The sequence below is a fragment of the Lycium barbarum genome, chromosome 10 (genome assembly GCF_019175385.1).
Source record: "Lycium barbarum isolate Lr01 chromosome 10, ASM1917538v2, whole genome shotgun sequence".
Classification (NCBI taxonomy): Eukaryota; Viridiplantae; Streptophyta; class Magnoliopsida; order Solanales; family Solanaceae; genus Lycium; species Lycium barbarum.
The window spans coordinates 119,205,253-119,233,127 of NC_083346.1; the positions used below are offsets into that span (position 1 = coordinate 119,205,253).

General features: G+C 32.5%; 3 protein-coding genes and 1 long non-coding RNA gene across 9 annotated transcripts; 2 read left to right on the top strand and 2 right to left on the bottom strand.

Moving 5' to 3' along the window:
- Positions 1 to 1,921: 1,921 nt before the first annotated feature.
- Positions 1,922 to 6,415, bottom strand: LOC132614726 (E3 ubiquitin-protein ligase RING1-like). Of its 2 annotated transcripts, none has more exons than XM_060329244.1 (2): positions 5,535 to 6,415; positions 1,922 to 2,197 (listed from the first exon to the last, which is right to left on the bottom strand). In XM_060329244.1, exon 1 carries the CDS (start codon positions 6,324 to 6,326, stop codon positions 5,535 to 5,537), a length of 792 nt encoding a protein of 263 aa, XP_060185227.1. In that variant the 5' UTR covers positions 6,327 to 6,415; the 3' UTR covers positions 1,922 to 2,197. The 2 variants fall into 2 exon arrangements, with proteins under 2 accessions (XP_060185227.1, XP_060185228.1); XM_060329245.1 differs by lacking the exon at positions 5,535 to 6,415 and adding an exon at positions 5,195 to 5,525.
- Positions 6,416 to 10,398: 3,983 nt separating this feature from the next.
- LOC132614990 (uncharacterized) lies at positions 10,399 to 14,029 on the top strand. Of its 3 annotated transcripts, none has more exons than XM_060329546.1 (3): positions 10,399 to 11,448; positions 12,019 to 12,300; positions 12,572 to 14,029. In XM_060329546.1, exon 3 carries the CDS (start codon positions 12,696 to 12,698, stop codon positions 13,644 to 13,646), a length of 951 nt encoding a protein of 316 aa, XP_060185529.1. In that variant the 5' UTR covers positions 10,399 to 11,448; positions 12,019 to 12,300; positions 12,572 to 12,695; the 3' UTR covers positions 13,647 to 14,029. The 3 variants fall into 3 exon arrangements, with proteins under 3 accessions (XP_060185529.1, XP_060185527.1, XP_060185528.1); XM_060329544.1 differs by having other exon boundaries at positions 10,400 to 11,448; positions 12,589 to 14,028; XM_060329545.1 differs by having other exon boundaries at positions 10,400 to 10,719; positions 12,589 to 14,028.
- An 8,975-nt stretch (positions 14,030 to 23,004) lies between these two features.
- Positions 23,005 to 26,198, bottom strand: LOC132613695 (disease resistance protein RPP13-like). Of its 3 annotated transcripts, none has more exons than XM_060327869.1 (2): positions 23,352 to 26,198; positions 23,005 to 23,254 (listed from the first exon to the last, which is right to left on the bottom strand). In XM_060327869.1, exon 1 carries the CDS (start codon positions 25,908 to 25,910, stop codon positions 23,355 to 23,357), a length of 2,556 nt encoding a protein of 851 aa, XP_060183852.1. In that variant the 5' UTR covers positions 25,911 to 26,198; the 3' UTR covers positions 23,005 to 23,254; positions 23,352 to 23,354. The 3 variants fall into 3 exon arrangements, with proteins under 3 accessions (XP_060183852.1, XP_060183853.1, XP_060183854.1); XM_060327870.1 differs by having other exon boundaries at positions 23,005 to 23,264; XM_060327871.1 differs by lacking the exon at positions 23,005 to 23,254 and having other exon boundaries at positions 23,903 to 24,076; positions 24,265 to 26,198.
- On the top strand, positions 23,394 to 27,875 carry LOC132613696 (uncharacterized). The gene is made up of 3 exons (XR_009572055.1): positions 23,394 to 23,529; positions 26,787 to 26,928; positions 27,067 to 27,875. It is a non-coding gene; the product is annotated as an uncharacterized LOC132613696 (long non-coding RNA).

The window sequence follows — 27,875 nt, forward strand, 5'->3', positions numbered from 1 at the left end:
TCTTTAATTTTTGGCCCTCGCCTAATACCATGAGGTTTGAAATTCGAATCCCGACTCAGTAAAAAAAATTGCTAGACAGAGTTTTGTAGTAAAGTTAGACCTATTCAGACCAAAGTTAGGTCTTAAGGCAGAGTTTTGCAAAATTCCAACTGAAAAAGAAAAATTGCCTTAATGCAAACCTCTACCAAAACTCTACCTTAAGGCAGAGTTTCAAACTCTGCCTTAAGGTAGAGTTTCAAACTCTGCCTGAAATCCTAACTTTTGCCCGAATAGACCTCACTTTGTTACGAAACTCTACCTTGTGATTTTGTTAAAAACAAATTTGACTGAGTGGGGGTTCGAACCCGGAATCAAGGGGTTTTAGCAAAGGACAAAATTAAAGACCTCCAATTTGAGGGGAGAAAAAAATTAAAGACCACCTCCGAATAAGGACAATCGTGCAAATTTGCCTTTATTTTTTTGCTAAAACGTTAGCAAGTGAGCAACAGGCTTTTTAGCCTGGGTCATGAAATATAAGTAGTCGTTGCTAACACTTGAATGAATCTCCCCAACTCTTACTTGTGTATAAGGATTTATCTTATATGCATCGAGAATGTCCACTTCTTTCCATGCAAAGAAAGCATTGCTCGACGAAAGGGGCACACGAAAGCTAGTCCAAAACCTTTGACCCTTTCTTTCAAAATTGGGTGCTCGAAGCACCTAATCTTCTCACTTTTTTGCTTAATCCTGTTAGACCGAAGTGTTCGGCCTTTCCTTTTTCATGCCCAAGCTTCACTGCCTAACGATTGTTTCTGTACTTGAAATCCATGTGCGTTTTCTTGTTTGTTATACTAGTTGCATCAGATACATTAGTAGACAGGTAGGAATAGCAGAAAAGGAAAGGATTAGTTACACGAGAGAGCAAGAACCAAGAGACGCGCAGCTACCTGAACAATAAGCACTCCGCTTGTATATAAGCCCCTTAGATATAGGCGCGAGCCATGAGTCTACTTCAAGCATTTACTCACTCCGAATCCTCATTACTAATGGAATCCAAATGATTTCTGGATTGATCAAAAGATCCTTTCAGTTGGCTAGAATCCATTACTTGAACGAAACTAGATCTTGTGGAACCATATTGAATATTTGACGATACATTCTGTACCTTGCTAAAAAACCGATCCTTGTTTACCAACCACACATTGTCTAACCAAATCTAATTCTCTCTCGATACGTTCCTCAAAAAATCCGATTCGGGCGGATTCTTCCCCCAACTAACGAAAAGATCTTGGCGGAATTGCCACATATGAAATTGAGCACAGTTTTGCAAAGAAATAGCCCACTTGTTTCTCGAGAAGAGTGCTGGCCCTAGCGCACAGGGATTGCAAAATCCATCATGTACTGCAATTTATGCAGCAAGAGTGAATCCAACGTAGTCTTCTCGATGTAGAGGCAGGGAGAAAGGTTCTTTTGCAAATATGCCTATACCAAAGTTGTGCACTTCTATCATTACCATCTATGTGTCTGACTAAGAGATGCTATTTCCAGATAGCTACCTACACTGTGAAACACTTTTGATGGAGACTTTGGGTCGCAATTGCAATGCTTGAGCAAGATAGATAAAGATGTGCTCTTACTTTTTCTCTCTTTATGTCTACGCTTCTAGCCACACTTTAGGGGTGGAGTTACAGAAGTATTCAAAAATAATTTACCAGCAGGAGAATAATTGATGGCGCCATTGTAGTTAGAAGGGATTTGTTTTAAATTTGCCCAAGCAGACAAGACTTGGAGTTCAGGCGCATAGCGTAAATGATACTAAGCCCCATGCATTTTGAATGTCACTGCCACACAACTTAACAGAGCCTACTCCATCACTAACATCAATAGGCCTTTGAAGAGAGAAATATATGGCAAAGAAATTCAACAACTAGCAGCGCAAAGGTCAATCAAAACAATAATGTCAGATCAACTGCACAAAGATCAAAACAATCCGCAGTATTCACGATGATGGAGCATAAACGAGAACTTCAGACGTCTCTGAAGCAAAACGTTCAGACAAAAATCTTGTATTAATATCTGAGGTTTGTGTAAACCCTGTATCTACGTTAAGATAACCCTTTACCTTTCTAGCATTTTTTTTCATTATCTACCCAACTACTCCTCCAACTTTGTCGTGCATGATACAAGCTGCAACCAAGGATGCCAAGTAACCTTTAACCTGTACAGTATTAAAACAGAGAAATCATTAATGGTCAACCTTGACAAGGATTTAACCCATGGCAAAACCTTTTCCAGAAATATGATGCAAAATACATTTCAAAGTGGTACAGCATATTTGAATATACAAAATCAAAATACAAGTTTTCAAGATCTCTGGATATCAGTGTCGAATGTATGACAGACTTGACAATTAAAGAGATGATCAACACAATGTAGGACCTCAAATAGAAGTTCAATAAAAAGCATGAAATATTACCTGATTACAAGACAAAAATCTATGATTTCGTACCATTTCTCTTTAGCAGATAAAATATTACATTGGTGCTTTATAGCACTATGTTGGTGCAGTTATAAGTAAATCAAGAAGGTGCAAAAGGCAAAAGTATGTCTAAGTTCACCCTGAGGACTCTATGCAGTCTAGAAAGAAGTGGAACTACTTTTTCCAAGACAAAATACTTTTAGACTATTTACAATCTAATGGTACGATTTCAACTTCTTATCCAAAGCATCCAGAACTGAAGGGATCATCAGCTATTTCAATATACGTCGAATAATGGAGTAGCATAATTCATGAAGTCCTTAAAATTGAAAGGGAGACCCAGTTATGATAAAGTATTTGAGTCTCTGAATTGAAGGACTTCACTGCTATTGGGAAACTAGCTTTCAGCTGAGATTTGTACAAAACATCAAATTGACTGGTCTGTCTACTCCCATTACCTAGAGAAGTTCCGTAAACAAGAGCCTGCTAGGAATGAGCTTGTTTCCGTTTTCAGTTTGGCCCCTCTTGTATACTCTAGATGTACTCAATGTCTCAATCTATTTGTTTGAACCACACCCTTAGAGATGCTATAACAATATACACATCTTGAAGTGTCATAATAAACCCATAAAAATATAATGCGGGTTGGGGGTTTGGGTACATATTCATTTGGGGGAGGGGGTCAACTTGACATAATCAAAGTTAGCTCATCCAAGCAGCGGCCGTAGCCAAATTGACCCAACAATAAGTTATCAAAACATAAGGGAAAATTGTGTTTGATTGGTCAAATATAGTCGTGATAAATAAAAGAAAACAGTTCAAATTAATTTGATTTGATAATTAAACAAACTATAAGAGAACAAATAAACAATAATTTTGAGCTGGAAAGGTTGAATTATAACCTGTTGTTTAGCCAATTTGGCCCACCTATTTTGATCCAAGAACATTTTTAGCAGGTTACGACCAAACATGTTTATCGATTTGACACGATTTACCCCGCCTAAATTTAGCCCAGCCAGCCTATTTGAACCGCTTGAGCTAATTCAAAACTTTAGGTTAAATGGCGAAATATCATTAAAAAATATCATATACCAAATACTAGCAGATGTACAAAATGGAAGACCAACAAGATGTATAATCTCACATCTAAGATCTCAACAAAGGCTTAACTTGTAATAACTCTACCCATCAATAACCTAGGATACACTGGGAACCTCAAATCTACTTCGGACGGCATAAAATTTCCGAGATAACTTCCTCGTACCGACATTTTGACAAATTTAAAAGATTTGGTCACCGTCCCTTCATTCAAGAAATGGCATAATGGGCATTATTATAGCTACGTATTTGTACATGCATGTAAGGACAAATGCAAATAATTTCTTAGGAATAGAACGTCTATAATGCTGTAAATACATTTTTAGATGTACAGATACCAACGTACATGGCCAAATTAATTAATAGTCCTGCCACTGAATATATATCTGCAAAGACATTCTACAACTAAACATGCAGTTCAAAATCCCACATATAGAGTGAGATGGCTTGTCTCAGTAACTTCTAGTAGCTACGCTCACTTGAAAATTGGCATATCTACATATGTTGATAACTTTATTAGTTGGTTTATACAGAGCATATAGGCATATATGGGAGTCATAGAAAATATGAACCACTAATTAAACACATTTCCAATGAACCTTAAATATGAATTCAGTGTTCTAGGTCATTTTTATAGAAAATGCCTCCTGGATTCACGTATGCACAGGCTATACACTGTAAAAACAGAGCATTGAAATGGACCTAGTTATTTCCTATTCTAGAGTTCTTTACACGAGCACGTTGGGCATATCAACTCCTAAAGTCAACTCTATGAATTTCTGTTTTGATCAGTAAGTCAAGTGTATAAATATGAATCAAAAGAACTAAACAAGGACATATTCAAGAAGATCACAGTTTGTATATCTCTACCTAATTCGACTCCCTCTTCCTCTGCCCACGAGACTCTGATCCCCCCTGGCTAGATGATGATGATGATCCAAAATTCCCCAAAGACCATGGCAATGATATTGTAGTAAGCCCGAATTGAGTCCAATGTTTGGTTACAAATTTAAGATTGGTACAGCTAATACCAGAATTACTTATACACCCTATTCAGTACTATTCTAATACATAGTAAACCATGGCATTAACAATACTAGTGATATTCCTATTCTAGTACACCTATTCAGAAATTTTGCAATGCATGTTATTTATATATCAGACCAAACAGTCAATAAAAAATAATGTCAGCATAACTAATCCCAACATTACTAACACACCCCATTCAGTACTATTCTTTTACACCCTACCAAACATTGTACTATTAATTTCTCCCCCTCTTTCTGAACCACAACCACTCGAATCCCCATCATTATCCCTTTCCTGATTCTCGTGATCGGGCTATACAATGTAAACACAGAGCATAGAAAGTTTACTATTTCCTACTCTAGAGTTCCTTATACCAGCACTTTAGGTAATATAAACTCCAAAAGTCAACTTTATTAATTTCTGTTTTGATCAGCCGATGAAAAATAATGCCAGCATTACTAATACACCCTATTCATTACTATTCTTATACACCTTACAAAACATTGTACTACTAATTTCTGTTTTCATCAGCAAGTTAAGTATATAAACTCGAATCAAACAAACTAAACAATCACATAATCAAGAACATAAAAGCTTGTATATATCTACCTAATTTGATAATCCTCCTTGGCTAGACGAAGATGATCCAAAACTCCCCAAAGGCCACAGCAACAATATCGTAGTAAACCTTCCCCCACTGGCCCCACCACCTCCACTCGAATTCCCATCATTGCATCTTTCCCTATTCTCGTAATCAAGATCATTGGTTGGCAACTAACTATTAACCCCGGCACTAAAAATACACCCCATTCAGTATTATTCTTACACACCCTACCAAACATTGTACTATTAATTTTTGTTTTTAATCAGCAAGTCAAGTATATAAATTCAAATTCAAACAAACTAAACAATCTCATAACCAAGAACATAAAAGCTTATATATACCTACCTAATTTGATCCTCCTTGGCTAGACGACGACGATCCAAAACTCCCCAAAGGCCACGGCAACGATATCGTAGTAGACCTTCCCCCACCACCTCCACTCGAGCCGCCCCCATCATCACGTCTTTCCCTATTCTCGTAATCCTGATCGTCCGTTGGCAACTCATACCGACAAACAGGACACGAATTATGCAACTCGAGCCACGGTAAAATACAATCCTCATGATAAACATGTTTACAAGGCATCTGTTTAACATCTAAACCTAACTCAAAATCATCCTTACAAACAGCACATTGCGCCAATTCGCTACGTAACAATTCCTCATCAACTTTTACATTCGGTAGCCCTTCCACAGCCCGTTTCGACGCCGGTGGTGTCCCATATCGATTCGGGTCATTTTCCGCTAAATGTTGAATCAATTCCTCAAATCCAGGCCCAACAAAATAATCCCCAAAATTACCCAAATTAGCCACATTACCCATATTAGCCCCTTCAATTACAAATTCAAAGTTAACTCCACTAGCTCTACGATTAGCTAAATGGGTTTGAAGAAACTCAAACGGGTTAAAATCACCCGACCCGAAAGTGAATGGGCTTGCAGGTTGTCTAGGGTTAGGGTTTTGGGTTGACATGAGGAAGCTACTTAATAAGGAGAAAATCGGGTCGGGTTCGGGTTGGGGATTAGGGTTAGGGTTTTCGAGTTGTTCAACGAAATCACTGTTACATGTAGGGCAAATTAGATCGCCGGTAATGGTGACGGTGTGATCGCATTTGTAGCAGAAATAAAGAGAAGACATTTTTTTTTTTTTTGATTTTTAGAAGGAAAAAAAAAAGGGGGAAGTGAAAAAATGTAGGGCTTTTTGAGGAGTTGAATATACATAGAGTGGCGTGGGTGGGGGAGTGGGGTGGGTGGGGTTTATAAGAGTAGGAAAGTTGTAAATAAACCGACCATAATTTTTAGAATTCTAAAAGGTCTAAAAATATAACCATGAGGTGTACGATTTAGAACAAATATATCAAAAAGTAGCTCGTTTATAACCCTATCGTTATACAAGTGGCTCAGATATATTTTTTTCGGCTACAGAGGCGGATTTAGGTTTGAAGATCTCGACAAAAATTACACAACATATATAAGGTATTTTCATATTTTTTATGTACATATATACATAAGAGTGGTTTAGAGCGTTTAAAATTCAAATTTAAATTTATTTATTTTTTATTAGAATAAAAGCCACATATGGCTATTTGATACTCTTGCAAAGTTAAGGATTATATTTTTTTTTTTACCCTTGAGGCAAAATTTAGGGATATATTTAATTTTTCTCAAACATGAATCTTTTTTGTTTTTTTAATTCAATAACCTTACTTTCAAAAATAATTTATATTTAACCTCTACTATACCATTTGAACAAAAAATACTCATATTGTTAGCAACTTCTATCGAGTTGGAGAAGGGGTGATTGTGACGGTGTGATTGCATTTGTAGCAGAAATAAAGGGAAGACATATTTTTGATTCTCAAGGAAAAAATGGGAAGTGAAAGAATGTAGGGCTCTTTTGAAGAGTTGAATATGTGTATATACGGGGGTTATAAGAGTAGGGAAATTCCAAATAAACCGACCACTATAATTTTTATAATTCTAAGAGGAAAAGGCCAAAAATACCCCTCAAATATGGAAAATAGATTAAATTTACCTTCGTTGCATTTTTTGTTTGAAAATGCACTCGCCGTTATGCTTTGGCTTAAAAATTCCCTTCAACTATCCAAATGGCCAAAATATACTATTCTTACTAACTGTTGTCCCAAAATAGAGAAAAAATGAATTCAGAATATCATTAAATCTATCCAAGGTTGCAATAATGGAACTCTTTAAATGTTTGACAAAATGATACAGATATCTAGAAATACTTGTCCAAACAAATGTTAAAGTCCGGTGATTTCTTGAGTCACGTAATAGGAGACTGTGTAAACGTGAAGATATATTCGCGGTTGCGTTCATGCTTCAAGAGGTATTCTTCTGATTTTATGTTTGATTAACACTTGTGATTGTATTGTCTATATTACATGAAGATTTATATTAAAAATTATTTCCGATGTTTATATATGTGTTCCATCATAGATAACTACGATTTTGTCCATAAACTTCGTTTTCTGAGCCGAGAAGAAAGTTGGGAACTCTCATGCAAGAAATTGCATCATGAAAATCAGGCACGACTCAATATTATTGGTGGCCTAAACCTAAACTTCAACGAGAGACCTTATTATTTTCTCAATAATTAAAAGCTTTCATACATGTTTTTTATTTGAAATCTATTTCTTTTTAGTTTCTTAGATGCAAAAGTTCAAATATCATTAAAGTATATTAGATTGGTACTAGAATTTTGTTATACATTTTTCATATGTGTAGATATAATATTCAACTTAATTTATTGATCATGGGACCTGAGGCTTTATTCAAAATCTCATTCTTATGTCCATGTCACTGACAATTAATTGTTTTAAAATTGATTTTTTAATAACTCTTTTTCAATTTATAATATAGCTAATTCATTCAACCCCTTTTGAGCATTGTTAATCTCAAGCAAGATTTTATCATTTTTAATTTTGAAATTTTTTTTTTCTAGACAATTGTTATAGGAATTGTTAACATTATTCTATAAGCAATATATATGCATTTGACAAAAGAACTAAGTCTTTTTATTTGATTGAATATATTGATTAAAGTACTATCATCTACTTGTACTATTTCCGTAACACTTTCAATTCGAAAAATAAGTCTATAATCATCAATATCAGAATGATTATATATTTTTTTTAAATATTCAAGACTAAGACTATTATGTTCTTTCAATTCTTTATATATATATATATATATATATATATATATATATATATATATATATATATATATATATATTAAAATTAGACATCTTAATTAGTTGATCTATGACAATATCAATGTGAATATCTTTTGATAGTAAAATTTGACTAGCTGAAATTAACTGCAAACAATATATCGTACCAATTTTGACGAAAGAAGAATGGTAATATTACTTGTTAGATTCATTTCATAAATGGAGCACACACGTTAATTGATTTTGGGGATCCTTTTTTGGGTCAAATGAATATGCAATAAAATGTCTTTCCTTTTAATATAAACACTGCACTTTCTTTTTCACTTAACAATATATATATATATATATATATATATATATATATATATATATATATGAGCAAAGCTACTACAAAACACCTTACCTTTTGAGGGTCATATTAACCCCCTACCCCCGAACTTTTTTAAAAAGGGATAATTACTACGCTAAGCGCTGACGTGGTAAGGAGAGTGCATTTCACTCTCTTTGGGAGAGTGAAGCACAAATCTGACACGTGTCATTTTTTAATTGGGTACTTTACATTTAGTTACACCTAATTAATTATAATTAAAGCTTAATTTTTTTTTCTAAACTGTTTTTTTTTTAAATGTGGAAAACTGATTATTTTTTTATATAAATGAAAAAAAATCTAGTTTTCAAGATTTAGTTTAAAAAAATGGGTTTCCATATTTTAAAAAATAATTAGTTTTTCCAAATTTTTATAAAAAAATTAGTTTTTTCACATTTTGAAAAGAAAAAACACTTTTTTCCAAATTCTTTTTAAAAAATCCAGATTTTATTTGGAATAAAGTGTCCTAAAAAAATGAAATAATGAAAATCTAGTTTTTGTAAAGACTTTTTTTTCAAAACAAAAAAATATTCCAGTTTTCTATATTTAAAAACAAAATCCATTTTTTCCATATTTTTTTTTAAAAAAATCCATGTTTTTCAGATTATCAAATTTTCAGATTTTTTTAAATATCTATTTTAATTTTTTTAAAAAGAAAATTTAGTTTTTTAAAAAGAAAATTTAGTTTATTAATGATGCACCTTAGGATATTCTGACACTTTATTTATGAATTATAGTTTGCTAATTGGTTAAGATTGTATAGAAGTTGGGAAAATTTTAATAATTTTCACAAATTGTTGGGTTTTCATGCTTATGAGAAAAAAAAAATACTAACTTAAGACATCCAAATTGCATGTCCAAATAAAATTTCAACTTTAAATCATGTCCATATTAGCTCTAAGGAGCCGTTTGGACATGATTTGAAATCATGATGATTTGAAGTTAAAGCTTCATTTAAATACGCAATTTGGATTTCTTAAGTTGTATTTTTTCTTATACACATAAAAACCTCACAAGTTGTGAAAACCATCAAAACTTTCCCAATTCTTATACAATCTTACCAAATGAGCAAGTCATAGTTCATAACAAAATTAATACTCCACTAGAAGGCCTTTCTAAAGAATACAACATCAATTGATCAAACTTTAGTTCAATAAAATTAAAAAATTGAACATGAGTTGTAGTGTAACTATTCTTTAATGTAATCCCCCACATGGTTGGTAAGAGAAAATTTATTATACATATACTACCAACTTATAGATCTTTTAATATTTGATCTAAATGGTTGGTAAACATGATGGGTAAATGTATCTATCAACTTATGGATTTATTTTTACAAAATATAAATTTATGGGAGTCAACTTTTACATTTAAAAAAATTGAAATCATGATTTGGAATCCCAAATCATGCCTTTTTGGATGATTTGAGATTTCATCTAATGAGAGATGACATCGCATGTCCAAACGCTGGTTTAGATGAAATCGCATGTAAAAATGCCTACTAAATGTAAACATAAGCTTTTAAAATAGACAAAAAGAAATTAAGACAAGTGTGTTAAATTGTAAACGGAGGGGTAGTATTTTAAGGTGATAATTACGTTAATTAAGATAACAATGCTAGCAAAATTGACCCACATTTTCAAATCTTACAAAAAAAAAAAAAAAAAAAAAAAGGACTCATTCCCTCCTCCTTCCGCTCTCTCTCTCTCTCTCTTTTTCGCCAGACCATAATTGCCGGCATCTCCCGATGCCGACACCGCCGCAGTCGGCGGTTGGCACCACCGGAAAGGTCAGAGGTAGAGTTCGCCAGCCGATCTGGTGGTGGTGTGGCTGGTCAGCACCGCCTGAAAATTCTCTCTCTTTATATCTCTCTCAAATATGGTGGTGGTGTGGCTGGTGGTTTTCATCAGAAATTTCTCTCTCTGTCTCAAATATTGGAGTTCGCCGGAGAACAGAACTCCGACGATGGTTGGTGGTTGCTGCTATTGTCGTTGGTGGTGTTGGAGTTAGTTTTTGTATAATAGTGTATAATATTGTATAGTAGTAGTATATGGGTGTAAGCACACCTCTTATACACTATTATACATTTTTATACAGCTATATACATAATGTATATGTCTGGTATAATAGTGCAATTCTTATTCAAAACAGTCCAGATCTATGTTTATACCCACTTATGCAATATTGTATAATTGTGTATAAGAGCATATTTTTGTGTATAATATTGTATAAGTATATTTTTCGTGTATATACCTACACATATACAATATTGTATAATTGTGTATAAATGTGAATAAGTGCATATTTTCGTACATAATATTGTATAAGTATATTTTTTAGTGTATATACCTGCACATTGTATAATTGTGTATAAGTGCGTATTTTTGTGTATAATATTGTGTAATTATATTTTTTAGATTGTACACCTATATACATAATGTACATCTCTTTTTATATACAAGTATATAACACTGTATAAAAGTGTTTTGGGCGAACGCTTTGCAATATGAGTTTTGAGTTATTTTTTGGCAATGTAAGTGAGCAAATTGTATATTTGTGAAATTTTCCCTGATTTAAGTTCTTCTTCAACTCAATCAATATATATTCATTCCAAATATACTTTGGGATCGAAGAGGTTGATAACTTTGAACCAGAGAACAATTGTTCTTCTTTGAAACCTCCATTACTCTATTTGAGGTAAGAATTAAATCCTAAGCTATGAATTTAGCTTTTAATCTTATGTGTATCATTATGTATGAGGTACTTTTGAGTCCAGAGATTGAATTTTGATATGACAATTTGTAAATTAAGTGTTTTCAGCCATATTTAATTCTGTTTTGGTGTCTAATTGATCATGGTGACATTAATCTAGTCACTATGAAAAACATAGTTGAGGTAACCTACATTGTGATTAATTTTTTGTCACTTGAATTGATTAAATTATGAAGTTGAGAGGTGTAACTTTAAACTATGTATTGCTTTATGGATTCATTTGAGTAACTTGATCGGGAATTGAATTAGTTGGCATCTGGACCTTAACTGTGTTTTTTTTTTTTTTTTTTATATAATGCTTTCTCCCAGGTATAATGTTGTATGGTATTGTATATTAGGCTACGTAGCGTAATAATTTATGTTGGGTTGTATATTTTTGAAAATTTTCCTTTTTTTTCCTCATATGAAAGATTGAGTTGGAAGTTTTATTTTTAACTGAGCATCTACGTTCTAATTTCTGTTGTATTTAATTTCCACCAATGTTTCAAATTTCAGGTAATACATGGAACTTCCCCTTTACTTTCTTAGGATATCTACTAAGTTGCTCGGACTCGGGTGCGGATATCCAATACGGTTACTAATTCGAGGGTCGGATTCGGCAAAACCTAAATATTAGGATTTAGGGTGAGGAACCATGTATGGATACGAGTGTTGGGATTCAGATAAGAAAATTCGAAAATATGAAAATAGAGCACAACCCCTTGAATTATTGGTTTCTCTCTGTTTGACGGAAACATGAAGCAGTGAATATGAGACAAAAGTACTACAATATTGAAGGTATGCCATTTACCATGTCTTAAATCTATTTTTTCTTTTATTTTTGAGAAATTAAAATCTCAATTTCCCCCCCAAATTTGTCGATGGACTCTGGTCAAAATATTCGAAGTTGGTTGACCGAATCCGAAACATATTCCGCACTCGTCAAGTCTCGTGTCGAGATAGGTTCGGAATAAAAAATGAAGAGCCCACGCAACTTAGGATATCTATATATGTATGTATCCCGAATGTCTATTAGCAGCAGTATGTACTATACTGATGTATAGAAAAGCTCTCTGTATATTGCAGGAGTAGATGAGGATTTCAAAGAGCAAATGTTGGCTGAAATGAATCTATCACTAGGTGATATACCATTTAAATACCTAGGAGTTCTCTTATAAACTAGGAAATTATCTATGTATCAATGCTTGCCACTGGTTGAAAAGATGATCTCCAGGATCAAGTCCCGGTCTTCAAAGCTATTATCCTACAGTGGTAGTCTACAACTAGTGAAGAGTGTGTTGTTTGAAATGCAAACCTATTGGGCACACATATTTTTACTACCAAAGAAGATTATATCGATAGTAACATCTGGTTGTAGGACCTTTCTTTGGACTGGGAGTAACAACTGCTCAAGAAAAGCATTAGTAGCCTGGGAAAAGATATGCAGACCTAAAACAGCAGTGGGACTGAATGTTATTGACATATTAACTTGGAATAGAGCAGCAATCTGCAAATTACTTTGGCCTGTGGAACAAAAGAAAGACAAATTGTGGGTTCTATGGGTACATACTTTCTATATAAAATCCCAAGATTTGAGTCAAATGGAAACACCAAAGCAAGCTTGCTGGTTACTCCGGAAGGTGATTGATGCAAGGAAGTGTCTCACTAGTAATGATTCCTTACATAAATCTCTACACCAGATGACATACAAAGGAGAATTCAGCATAAAAAAAAGTTATCTTTCAATGTTGGGACAATTTCCAAAAGCAGACTGGAGCAAATTGGTTCTGGTAAAGGGTCCCATACCAAGACATCATTTTATACTATGGATGGCACTCTATAGGAGACTCTCTACTGTTGATATAGTTGCAAAATGGGAAATAGTAGTGCAACAGGAATGTGTTCTATGTGATACTCAATCGGAGGAAAAGTTTGATCACATATTCTTTGCCTGCCCATACGCCAAACATGTCTGCTGCTCTCTGGTGAACTGGTTGGGTTACTCCAGGACAATAGGTGATTGGAACCCTAAAATACAGTGGTTAATACAAAGGATAAGCAATAGCAGGCCTAGAGATAGCATACTGGGATTCTGTTTTGCAGCAACAGCCTATCATATTTGGGTGGAGCGCAATGGAAAGTGATTTTCTCGCTAGGTTCAAAGCAACTTGGCACGACTGAAAGATATCTCTATTCAGCTGCACATTGAAGGTCAAAGGCACAGCAAATGGAAGAGTCACCTAGAGCAGCCAGATTCATATCCCTATTATCTTATTGGTTTTAGATGACAGAAATTGTAATCACAATAGTGAAAGTGTAGTTAAAGCTGTTTGAGATCTAGCTTCGAGTCCAAATGGAGCTAGTGGCATTGTACAAATTACATTTTGGTTGAAATGAAAATTTAACCTTTTAACCAACCAAAAAAAAAAAGTATGTACTATGTCAACTGCCTTTTGTGAAAACCTGATGTGTGTCATCGTCTTCCGTTTTTGCTACTCTGTAGTGGTATTTGGCGTTGTTTATGCAATTGATGCAGTCTTGATCTTAATTACTAGCATGAAATTAATGTGCACAACATTTAAGTGGTCGAGGGTGCCATTTGGTAAGCTCAAAGTATACCCTATATCGAAAATATTTAGATAGTTATCTCTTTAGTGTGTTCATCGAAAGTGAGAGCTGTCCACGATGTTTACCATCCAGAATGATCTCTGTAATATCAAACACACATTATTTTATGTCACTCAAATTTCGGTCCTTTTAAGGTTCTAATGATTGATTATTTTGGCATGCATTGCATCTCTACTTTTGCAGTAAAAATGGTGTCCTTTATAGTTTGAAGAGTCTGTCTAAAACAAGAAACAACAAGGCATCGAATATTTGAGCTTGTGTGTACATAATCAGAAAACCCAAAAAATAAGGGTCTACATTAAATCCACAAGGGATTTGTGAATCACGTTGCAGAAAATATACTAAAGATAGTTAGATAAATAAACTCTTCTGTTATGCAAGTATGAGCGAAAAACATTAAAATGCAGGCAACAGAACCAAATACCATTATTTTATAAAGAGTACCACATGCCATTTTTAATAGCATAGTTTAACAAATTTATGACATATCTAATAAATTCTAAACTCTCATTGTAATGTACTGATATCAAACAGAAATATAATAACTTATTTAGGGGTAACTATTTTCACTTAAAAAAATCTCGATTAGATTATACAGTTGATCAAGACTCTCATTATTGCAGGTAAATTTTTCTTTCCATCCCAAGTATTTATTAATTTGACTCCTTAGGTTTGACAACATTTCCAGAGTAGGAGTTGGATCTTGAGTGTTGAATACCTGCGGGCTAGCTGTTTGATGATATTTAGAGAGTAAGATTTCCTAGTACATTCCACAACTAATTCTTTAAGATTCGTTATAATCAGTATTTTTCCTCTGATTATAACGAATGTATTTAAGTGTTTGTGGATTTGCTAGTTCGCCAACCTCCAGAGTTTCTCCATATTAAGCAATTCATAGTCTTAAGTTAATCAAGTTCGTTCTATGGGGAGATAATCAGATTAAGAAGTACTAACGTATTACATAAAACATTGTATTAAATGTGGATAAGCAAGATAACAATTAGGGGTGTCAATGGTACGGTTCGGGCTGTTAATTTATAAAATTATACCATAACAATTTTTCGGTTATTTGATTTTTTAAAACCAAAACTAGACTTTTTGAAACTGTCCCGTCATCTCGGTTTCTCTTCGGTATCGGTACGCTTCAGTTAATTTTTTTTTTTTTTAGAAAAGGAATATCATGTTACTGTCACTAGTAAAAGCTAAAGACACGATATTAGGAGTGTCAATGGTACGGTTCGGTCGCTTTTACTGCAAAAATTATACCATACCAATTTTTAAATTAATTTACAAATATAATCAAATTTGAACTTTTCGAAACCGTACCAATCATCTCGGTTGCTCTTCGGTTTCGGTACGGGTTCGGTTAATTGTCGGTAATTTATTTTTAAAACATCAACTTATATAATATTATAAAAAATTGCTGATTCATATATAATAAAATGGGTAATTAACTTTTTGTCCTCATATCTCTATCCTTAATCTTTATGTAATCCTTTTTGTTTCTTCCAAAAAAAATATACTTAGCAATTAGCAGAAAGTAATTAAAAGCTATATAAATTAAAGGAATAAAAATGTAACTACCAACTAGATGGTACCAAAGCAGTACAACATCAAAGAACAAATCAACAATAGTCATACTTTACGCCATTATGAAAACTGCACTTATAATTCTACATTTGTAAAGAACAAAAAAAAAAATGAAGTTGTCATTATTTTGTATAAAAAAATTAATTAATGAAAAATCAAACAGTGTGATTGTAAAAAAAAATATGGTCGAAATATGATTATATAGGAGGGACTGTATATGATGAGATTTGACTAAATATTTCTACTATATTAGAAGCACCGGTTGGTGCTTCTTTCATCGTCCGTGTGTGGACCCCCCCCCAACCAACATAAAAAAAAAAAAAAAAATTGGGCCCCATATTAAATAGGCCCTAAAAAAAATTTTGTAAAAAAATAAAAATGTGGGCCCCATATTCAACAACATCCAGTATTAAAAAAATTGTGGGTCCTATATTAAACAACATCCAGTATTAAAAAAAAATTGTGAGCTCCATATTAAACAACATTCAGTATTAAAAAAAAAGTGGAACCCACCACATCCAAACTCACGGGAAAAAAAAGTGAACCCTATATTAACAAAATCAAGCAATATTGAAAAAACAAGCGAATCCCATATTTTTGGGCCCCATATTAAACAGGCCCTAAAAAAAAATTGGGGCCCCATATTCAACAACATCCAGTATTAAAAAAATTGTAGGCCCCATATTAAACAACATCCAGTATTAAAAAAAAAGTGGAACCCACCACATCCAAACTCACGGGAAAAAAAGTGGACCCCATATTAACAAAATCAAGCAATATTGAAAAAAAAAGTGAATCTCATATTAAAAAAAAAAAACAATGTTAAAAAAAATGTGGGCATATTGACCCCATACTAAACAACATCAAGCAATATATATATAAAAAAAAAGTATAACCCACCATCTCCAAACTCACGGTAAAAAAAGTGGATCCCGTATTAACAAAATCAAGCAATATCAACAAAAATAAAATTGAACCCCATATTCAAAAAAAATAATGTCAAAAAAGACTTTGTATTCGTATTAAACACTAATATAATAAAGTTTTAGATACGGAGTACAAACTATAATGTTATATTAATCGTGTTTTGAACATAGTATATATATATATGCATAAAAATAATGCAAATTAATAATGTCAAAAAAAAAAAGTGCACCCCATATTAAAAAATCAAACAATATTCATGTAATTTCCAAAGTATCTCATTAAGTCAATAATGATGGATTCATTACCGCGTGCGTATCAATCCATTAGTGGGAGCAAATGAAATTATTGTACAGTAACATACTTAAAATACTTATATATTAAAATAAGATAAAATTTAATTACTTTTTCATTTTTTCCTTACTCTACTAAATGTGAAAATAATTGTGGGCCCCACATTAAACACCATGCGTATTTGTAGCAAACACTAATATAATAAAGTTTTAGATACGGAGCACAAATTACAATGTTATATCAATCGTGTTTTGAACATAGTATATATATATATATTATACATAAAAATAATGCAAACTAATAATGTCCAAAAGGGTGGCCCCATACTAAACGACACCAAGCAATATAAAAAATAAAAAATAAAAAAAGAAACTATATAAAGCATGGGTTTAGACCCATGCTTCACCGTCCGTTGTCCCTTTAAAAAAAAAGGAAGAAAAAAAAGTGGAATTGACCACATCCAAACTCACGGGAAAAAAAAGTGGACCCCATATTAACAGAATCAGGCAATATTAAAAAAAATGTGAATCCCATATTAATAAAACAAACAATGTTAAAAAACAAATGCTTAGAAAATCAAACAATTAAATCAATAATGATGGACTCTTTAGAATAAGGAAAAAATCAATTTCTACTTTGTTTCGTTTTAAACATGTAAAATTAATTTAATAATTTGAATTAGAATTATCTCAATCAAAATTTGATAAAAAATAATAAGTATTTTACACCGTTAAATTAATCGAATTAAAATTGAAAGTACCAACTGATGCTTAAATATTGTTGTTGTTTTATCTCAAAAAGAGGAAAATAGTTTCTTTTTAAACAAGTCTTCTCTTTTAAAAAGTATTAATAAATTTTCGTAGCAAACACGAATAAAATAAATTTTTAGATACGGAGCACAAACTACAATGTTATATTAATCGTATTTTGAACATAGTCTATATATATATATATATATATATATATATATATATATATATATATATATATATATATTATTATCTAAACACAACTACATATACATAGATATACTATAATCCGAAGTGTTGGGCCCGTGCGCAGCACGGGCATAGGCCATCTAGTTTCTACTATATAGAAGAGCCAAGTTGAGGACGACCAAGGGCAGTCCTGTCATTTTGCTTATTTTATTGGGAAAATGACTTAATAATACCTATTTAAGATTATATATTACAAAACATAAGGATACTTTTCCTTATTTACAAAACATACCAGCAAAATTATAGAGTATATCAGATTTGGGCTTAATGAGATACCCACGATTTTAAGCTTTTTTTAAGGAAGAACATCTGATTTTAAATGTGGACTTAATTCTAGTATAGTTACCATTCAACTTCTTTTTCTTTTTAAAAATATTTCTCTCTCTCTCTCTCCCCTCCCTCTTTGATAGACACCATTTTCATACCTAAATTTCATCTTCTTTCCTAATATAAATTTTCAAACCAATATTACAAAGTATTTTTGATTACTAACTTGTGTATTAATTGTATATAAAAATTGATTTGTATTGTTTTGAGATATATATGATCATTGTGTGTTTTGAAAATTTATATAAATTATATAAACTGTAATTTTAAAAAATGTTGAAAACTAATATATGTATGAAATGTGTATGGAGTTTGCTATATGTCACTTTTTAGATATATGCGGCACAATGTGTATGAAATGCGAACAAATTCGATATCAATTAGTTTTAAAAATGTTGAAAACTGATATGTGTATGAAATGTGGATGGAATTTGGTTTGTATCAATCAGAAAACTTATTATACATATATACTTTCTCAAAATCTATACATACTTTGATTAGATTTTATACTATTTATATGTACTTTATCATAATCACAATATACATACAACTTTTATACATATTTCATACGTAGAAATTAAAATGAATTTATACATTTATACATATTGCATACAAAAATTAACAGATATTTATTTTCTGGTGTATGAACATTGTATGAAATCTGGTTTGTATCAATTAAAAGTTTATTATACATATTTTTCTCAAAATTTATACATACTTTGATTAGGTTTTGTACAATTTTTATGTACTTTATAATAATCAAAATACTCATATAATTTTTATATATATTTCATAAATAAAAATTATAAGAATCTATATTGTTATACATATTGCATATGAATATTATACATATATGTTTTTTAGTGTATGAACTTTGTACATAAAAATTACTGATCATAATGGACTTTTTGAGTAAAAATTGGAGAAAATTAGATAACAATATTTCTTAATTTTGAATGGGAAGTGAAAAGTGGATGAAATAAAGAAGTAAAATTTGGAGAAAATCAGGAAACTATATCTCTAAATTTTGAATGGAGAGAGAAAAAAGTGGATACAATAAATAAAAAGTTTTTCTTACTTTATTTAATGTGTTTTATTTACTTCTTTTTAATTTACCTAATTCGTATAAATTTTATAACAAGTCTATTAATATATTTTATAAACTAAAAAATATCATCATGTTTTGTAAATATAAACCCTTATAATGTACATATATGTTTTTTGGCCTATTTTATTAGCCACCTCTTCTTTCTACTTTACGTGTTCTCTTTAAAGCATGGATTTTCTCAGTGGGGCCACTTTTGTGGCTGACAACTTTTTGCACTTTTAAGTCCCAACTTATTCAATCCCACTATGTATTAGTTGATTTTTAAATTTATTACTCCGAAATCTAAAAGTATTTTCTTGTCCAAGAAATACAGTCATAAACTTTTATTAGCAAATCTATAAAAATTCTTCGAAATTAATTCTGTAAATCATATACCTAAAATATATATACTATATACTAATTGATTTTTTTACTTGAAACTTAGTGGACTAAAAGTTATACTTAGTTGTTAACCTATTTCATGATATTTATTTTTGTCAGTTATAATAGTTTTTCAGAAAATATCGTTAAATCATTATGTAAACCTTTTGCTATGGTTAATTTCGTTCTTGCAGCAAATATATAATTCTCCTTGTTTATTATTTTGCGAGTAGTTTGGTTAAGCAAGTTATCAAAAATAGTTCCTTCTTTCATTTTAGTTGTAGTTTTATTTCTTCACATCCATTAAAAAAAAAGTAACCTTATTTATTAGATGACTTTTGAAAATAAAATATTATTAAAAATAACGATTCAGTGTTAAGAGTATAATTGAAAATAATTAACAACTTTTATTTTGAATTGATAATTATTCTGAGACACATTTTCTAAACTAAAAATAACAACTAAAATGGGACGGAAGAAGTACTTTGCAAAAGCCAAAATACTCTTAGATGGGCATTTCCTTTTTTTTTTTTTTTTTGGAATCCATTTAACTGGTTGGAAAGATATGCTTAGTTAATCAAAATGAGTCTTCCCATGTTTGATGCTTTAAAGTTTCGATTTTTATTTTTTTATTTTTCACAAAGATAGTTCTCCATAGTTGATCATTTGCAAATTTGAACAGATAAGTTTTTTTGTACCAAAGGTATTGAGAAAGTCTGTCAGACTTCTGGATCAAGTATATTGTGCCAATTTTGTTATCTGTAAGGCTACTAATCTTCTTATTAATGTTGTCATAACTAAATTTTAAGAGTTTACTAGACAAATCCACCTCAAAATTTATCTATTAAAATAGTTCTCATTAGATAAATGAATTAGTATTACATGTTTGCATTTCATTATTTAATGCTCAATTGTGTTAATCTTATATGATTATACAGTAGCTAATACTATAATCAATATAATTTTTTTATACACCAAATTAAAAATTCGACAATAAATACTATACTGTAAATATTATTGATCAACTTATTCTTAGTTAAATATAATTTATGTATAATTTGCTTGTAAATCAAATAATTTTTAAATGCTTCATAACGAGGAACCTGTTTTAGTGTATCAATTGACTATATGTACTCAAAATTCAAAAGAAGGAAAAGAAAAAGTACTATTTGACTGTCAAAAACTGTCAAAGGTTGTAATGAACTGATAAGTATTTCTCTATCATTAACTTGAGATCTGAGGTTTGAACTCTGGATATGAAATCACTTTTAGTGAAAAATAGTTTACTTAATTGCGGAACTTTCTAACACGAATACAAATTAGTCGACTCCAAAGCGGATACCGTACAATGTGAGTGTCAAAATTATTGGCCCCGTGCTCACCTAATCTAGTCACGAAATATAAAGGAAAGAAAAGGAAGAAGAGTAAAAATTTACCTTCGTACACTTACCTTCCACACAAAACAAGAACGGTGAGAATAAAAACTATAGTTGAGATTTAAGACGAAGTGCATAATCTCAAATTCTAAGCAGTAAACTCAACGTGTAATTCCTTTGTTTTACGGTAGTAGTGCAGGTTTTCATATTGCTTGTAATTCACCCAAACACCCAAGGCCCAAAGTAAAAAATTTAATGCTTTGTAAATTGTTATATATATATATATATGTTCGGTTCGGTATTTTTTTATAAAATAAAAACCAACCTAATTATTCGGTACGATTATAAGTTAACATTAGAAACATCAGTTTTATTTAAAAAAAATCTAAAAATTAGTTCGGTCAGGTTCAGTTCGGTCGGTTTGTGAAATAGTTTGACACCCCTACACAATATCATGCATACTTTTATAGGATTTTGGCAAAACTCTCTAAATATTTTTACTATTTAAATCGTGATGAATCAAGAAAACATGAAAGACGATCAGAATAAAGATTGATCCTGCTATTTAACGATAGTGTAAAGCAATGTTAAGCATAGATAAAAGGTATAATTTAGATCGCACGGGGGTGGGGGAGCTAAAAATCAATCAAGATGGGGCTCAAGAATGGAGTCTACTAAGATTATCCAATAAGATAAATTTAAAATCATATGGGAAGAAAGATATCTAATACTTTGTCGCTTTCTATCCAAGAATCATTGGAATACCTTGTAGCTTGCAAGCTAGTTACCACTCAAGATGGTAGAACTACTTTAATTTCAATAGGAATAGTATAGTACTCCCTCTGTCCCAAAAAGATAGTCCTATTTTAACTTGGCACGGAGTTTAATTTTTGGTAAAAGACTTTTACCATATCATACAAATATAAATAAAGTTCCAATTACACCCTCAAGGGCTCACTGATTAGCTTTGAATGGAAAATACGTTAAAAAAAAAGCATAATAAAAAAGGTCTGACAATTTCCATTGCTCTCTCCACTTACTCACTGCTTTTCTGTATCAATAGTAAAGTTTTCACAATAAGCTTTTGACCAAGTAAAAATAAAAACTCTTCCTTTCAAATCTCTCTTTCTGAGGATGAAGTGAATTGTAGAACAACATTTCTATGGATTTCTCAGCAACTCAGGTTTGTCAAAAAAAAAAAAAATCTTATGTGAATTTTATTCTGGAGTTGGTACATATTTTCAAATTCCAATTTTTATTCTAGAGCTGGTGCATATTTTGAAATTCCAATTTTTATTTAAATCAATATCATATTGATGGGATGGAAGAGGGCTGACACGTTGTAGCTTGCTTTTTAAATGACTTTCCAACCCAATATAATAACCCCACATTGTTTACTTTATGCTTTTATAGGGTCCTGTCATTTTTTAAAAGGTAAGGGTAGCAAGGGTAGTAATGAAATTGAAAAGTAAGAGAATTACTAAATTTAGAAAGTGACCAATCTTTTTGGAATAGATAAAAAAAAAGGATAGCTTTTTTTAGGATAGAGAAAGTAAGTTTCAACGTTAGGTATTAATTATGTTGACAACATAGTAATCGTTTTCATCATCCCGAATCCAAGAAGAAATTTTTAATATTTTATTATATTTAAATTTAATATATAAAATATATTTTACAAAAATTTATTCGGTAAGGTTCGATATTTTTTCGGTTTATTTTTATAAAATTAAAAATTAACTAATTATTCGATACAGTTATAAATTTATATAAAAACCATCTATCTTATTAAAAAAACCTAAAAATCAATTCAATCGGTTAAGTTTTTTTTTTTTTAAATAATTGACACCCCTATGTACAATAGAATAATTAATTAAAACATCACAAAATCATTTTTGCATAGAGTTAATCCCAAAAATAATTTCATCATGAATGAGTGACTTGTATACAAGATCCCATGAATAAATGTAAACTAATTTATTTAGTACATGGGTCCACATGAATCCTTTCTTTTAGTGGATACACTTTGTTCATATCGATCAACAGTGAAATCCCCATCTTCTTGTGCTTCTTCTTTGCTCCATGAAACCTAAAATCAGAGGCCTGTGTGTCCATAGATCAGATCCCTTTCAACCTCCATGTCTTTCATTCTGTAACAAACTAAAAAAAATTTAATTGCGATGGTATAAAAACCAACAAATCTGCGCAGAGTAAGTCAAAGCAAATTAGGGGATTGAGATTTGTTACCTCTTAAAACCTCTCCACGTCTTTCATTCTTTGGGGAATCTCGTTTAGCATTGGACAGCGATCGATACGAAGACCTTTAATCAGAGGCATTGCACTTGCGGCTAAATGCCATCTTTCTAGGTTGTGAAGACTACGAAGACCAAGGAACTCCAGATGACTGAAGCTGTTATCACTGCAGGTAATTTCTTTTCCAATATAAGCTCCGTGTAATAATTGGAGATCCCTTAGGTTTGGCAACATTCCCAGAATAGGCATCGGATCTTCCATGAGTTCTGAATACTCAAGGATCATCATTGTGATTGATTTTGGAAATGGGTTTGACCGGGGCAGTTTTTCTATACTCCCTTCTAACCCCAATTTCTGAAGCTTTTGACAAGGACTAAGAAATTCTAGGGCTGGGAATGATTCACTAAGTTCACAATGCAATTTGAGAGTGGTAAGGTTTTTCAAGCTGCGAATGTTGTTTAGGGAGTAAGATTTCTTAATATGATCCATGCTTAATTCTCGAAGACTGACTAAATCAGCAGGGTTAACATCTCGCCACTGATCACAACAAATGCCTCTAAGAACTTGAAGACTTGTGAGTTTGTTTATACGTTTCAGAGGGTTTGAATATGGACCAAGTAAATGTCTTAGATTTACTAGGTTGGCTGTCTCGGGGGGTAGTTCGCATGGGTGTCCATTGTTTTCTTGGAGATCAAGTGTCTGTAAATCCTTGAGGTTGCCTATGGAGGAGGGAAGAACAGGGATACCTTTCAATCTTAAGAACTTGAGATGGCACAAACTTCCTATGGCATCAGGTAATTTAGATATACTGCCACCACGAGAATCCAAGTACAACACATATATATGTTGGAACTGATTATGGAGCTTTATAAGACTTAACTCACAAAAAGAGAAGAACATAACTGACCTTAACTTCAAGTTAGAAAGGTCAAGTGAGAGGTACGTTTGTGCTTGACCATGAATGACATGTCTGAGACATGAGGAGGATATAGTGCGCTCTATTGGATCATAAATGTCAAAGAAGTTTACCTCCAATGCCTTTTTTACAGCAAGATCCCGAAGAAGATCATGAATCCTACATGTAGTAACTTCTTCCCAATGTATATGTGCCACTTGAACCAAGCTTCGTCTTATCAGCTCATTCAAGAAGCCTTTAGCGACATCCTCCATTCTCATTCTTTCTTTCCCTCTTTGTATGAAACCCTCCGCCAGCCACATCCGCATTATGTTGTCAGCATCGATCTCACTATCTTCTGGAAAAATACCAAAGTAAAGAAAACACCGCTTGAGCACAGTTGACAAATCATTGTAGCTCAATGATAGTATGTGGGAGATATGAACAGAGTCTTCTCTAATATTCTTCCAAAGGTGGTCCTTCACATTTTGCCAATTTTCTGGCCCCTTTTTATGCAAAAGCAGCCCGCTCAAAACAACAATTGCGAGAGGTAAGCCTCCACACTTGTCCACCATATCTCTAGCTAGACTTTCCATTGTTGAGACCATTACCTGAGGATCGAGTAGTTTCTTGCAAAAGAGGTCCCAACTCTCTTCTGGGTCAAGGTAACGGAGTTTATGGACAAAACCTCTGTCATCTGCTCTTTCGGCAACATCCCCGTTCCGCGTGGTAATGATAACTCTGCTGCCATTCTTGCTATCCGGGAATGCTCTTTTCAGACTTTCCCAAGATTCTCTATGCCATACATCATCGACCACCACAAGGTATTTTTGCTGTTCCAGCAGATCCCGAAGGTGACTTTCTAGATCTCTCTCAGTCATCTTGTCCAACATTTCAAGTGTTTCATTGCTGCAGCCTCGAACAGATTTTATGATACTTCGAAGGAGATCTGGGGTATTATATTCTTGAGAAACACATACCCAAGCACGTGTTGGGAAGCTAGAGACTATATTAGGAGTTTTGTAGAGGTTTCTCGCTAGAGTGGTCTTGCCTAATCCACCCATTCCATAAATGGAGATGGCGTGACGACGAGGCTCTTTTTTGAGAAGTTCATCCAGCAGTCTTTCTACAACATCTTGAAAGCCAACAAAAATGTGATCCTGATCATCCACATAGGAGGTAGTGTCCCTCAGTGTACTTGGCCGATTGTTTGGCCGATTACTTGGCCCTTCTCCTGCAATATTATCAATACTTCTAATACCATAAGTGTCTCGTTTGCGAGTGATGTCCGTGATTCGCTGTTTGAGTGATTGAATCTCCTTGCCAACTTTGTGGAATTTGGTCTCCTTCCTACAGATGCAAGCGCAAGCCTTCAGACGACTTGCAAATCCATCGTCACTATATCTACCAGCCTCGAAGTTGTAAGTCTCCAGTATAGCGACAGCGTCATTAGCAAAAGAGTTGATTTGAAACACCCATTGTTGCACTTTTCTATCTTCACTTTGCTTTTCCTCTGCATCAATGAGGAAAGATTGCATGAGCTGCAGCTCCTCAGTCAGCCACTGCACATCCTCTCTTATACTTAAACGCAAGCCAACTTCTTGGGCGAGGAAATCGCCCAGTTTTTCAACTGCAAATGACACAATGGCATCAACCATTTTCAAGAGTCTTGATATTTGGTATATTCAGAGCTGAAAAAAGAGGGCTGACTGTATGGAAAATATTGGAAGAAAGCTGGAGAAATAGAAACAGAGACAGAAGCAGTGGAGATAAAATTAAGATCAAATTGAAGAAACGGAAGCAGTTGATTGTGAGTTTGATAAGAGATGAATATTGTTTTAGTATACTCAGAGCTGAAAAAAGAGGGTTGTATAGAAGATATATTGGTATACAACTTGGAAAATGGGAGAAAGATATATAAACTCGGAAGCCGTAGACATTAAATTGACAAAAAAAATACCGTGTTGAAAGGGTCCACTTATGAGATTAAAGTTTAGAAAATCCGAAACATGAACATGTGGTTGTGGAAAAAAAGAATTACGATTAGACAAGGCAAGAGAAAATGAAAGTTCCGAGTAACTCTTGTGAAACAATCCAGCAGATTCCTTGTTTCTTTTAAACTGTTTTTTTTTTTTAAATGGGTTGTACGCGGTGTGAATCTGAAACCACGGTCTAGAGATCCCCATTAATAAGCAAACTGAAAATCATATGAGAGAACGTTAGGCCACAATCTAATGTTTTATCTATAAAGTTGATCAATATATGAAGAAAGATTAGACCCGAGTCTAACGTTGTCCTGAAGGTTAACTTTTCAGGGGCTATTTACACAATTTTTACTATTTACACAATTTTTATAAATAAGGACAAAATTTAAATGGTGAAAGTATTTGCATAAATCAGCCTTAATCATTGTATTGAGTACCAAATATCATATGGTTCTAAGAAAAATTAAAAGGAATGAGTCTTCTCTTCTATTTGTCGCCTATGATACTTTAGTCCAACATAAAAGAAATGACTTAACATGCTCTCATCAGGATTACTGGATTAAAAGAAGAAACTAAAGCTTCTTCAACAACTAGAGCTGGAAAAAAATCTGGAGAAAGAGATAAAATTAAGATCCAGTTGAAGAAACTGAAGCAGCTGATTGTGAGTTTTGTTGCATAATCGTAGATATTGGTAAGAGATGTAAATAATATATTCAGACATCTCTATAATTAAATTTGTTTATTCCGATATGTTTTTGGCTTTTATAGCTATTGGTTGTTATGCATCTATAACAACATTTGACGTTTAACTAATATTTTATTGTTATAGGCAAGAATTATCCAAGTGTTACTGCTTCGTCAGCACTTTATGCAAGATCAGAGGCGTATCTAGTATTCTAGGTAAGAGTTCAATTGAACCCCTAACTTTCGACACAAACCATAAATTTATGTGTAAAAATTACTAAAATTGTAAATAAATATTAGTAGATATGAAATCAGAACTTTAAAATTATAATAGGTACAATGCTAAGAATCTTAAGATTGAATCCAAAGAGTTTAAATCTTAAATTCTCCTCTGTGGACGATTACCAAGGGAATGAATTTTTTGATGATGGAAGTGTGCATTCACATAATATTCGTTGTCATACATGGTGTATTAAAGTTTTAAAATTATTTGATCAAAATCTCTAGTATTATTAGTGGTAATTCTAGCGATTATATTTCTATGAAAGTGGTTGTTACAATATTATCAAAAAAGAAGAAGATATATGTCATCGAGGGACAGAGGTGGAGTCTGGATTTAAAGTTTATCGGTTCTGAATTCTGATATATTCTTAAGTTACTGGGTTCTGAAGTAATAAGTTATATATATTTAACAGATTTTCAATACAAATACAGGATTTTGGCCGAAGTGAATGAGTTCAACCGAACCTGTAGTCAGGAGGTTAGCTCCCCCTGTAGAGGGGTAATTTTACAAAGAATGTATTGTTATAAAGATAAATATATATCGTTGTTATAGGTAAAAAGATGTCACAGAGCTAGAGGTATATATGTATATGTATTACTATATAATATAAGAGCAAATGTGAGAGACTTTTGTAGTCCTCACAATAATTTCCCAATTTTTTAAAAACTTTT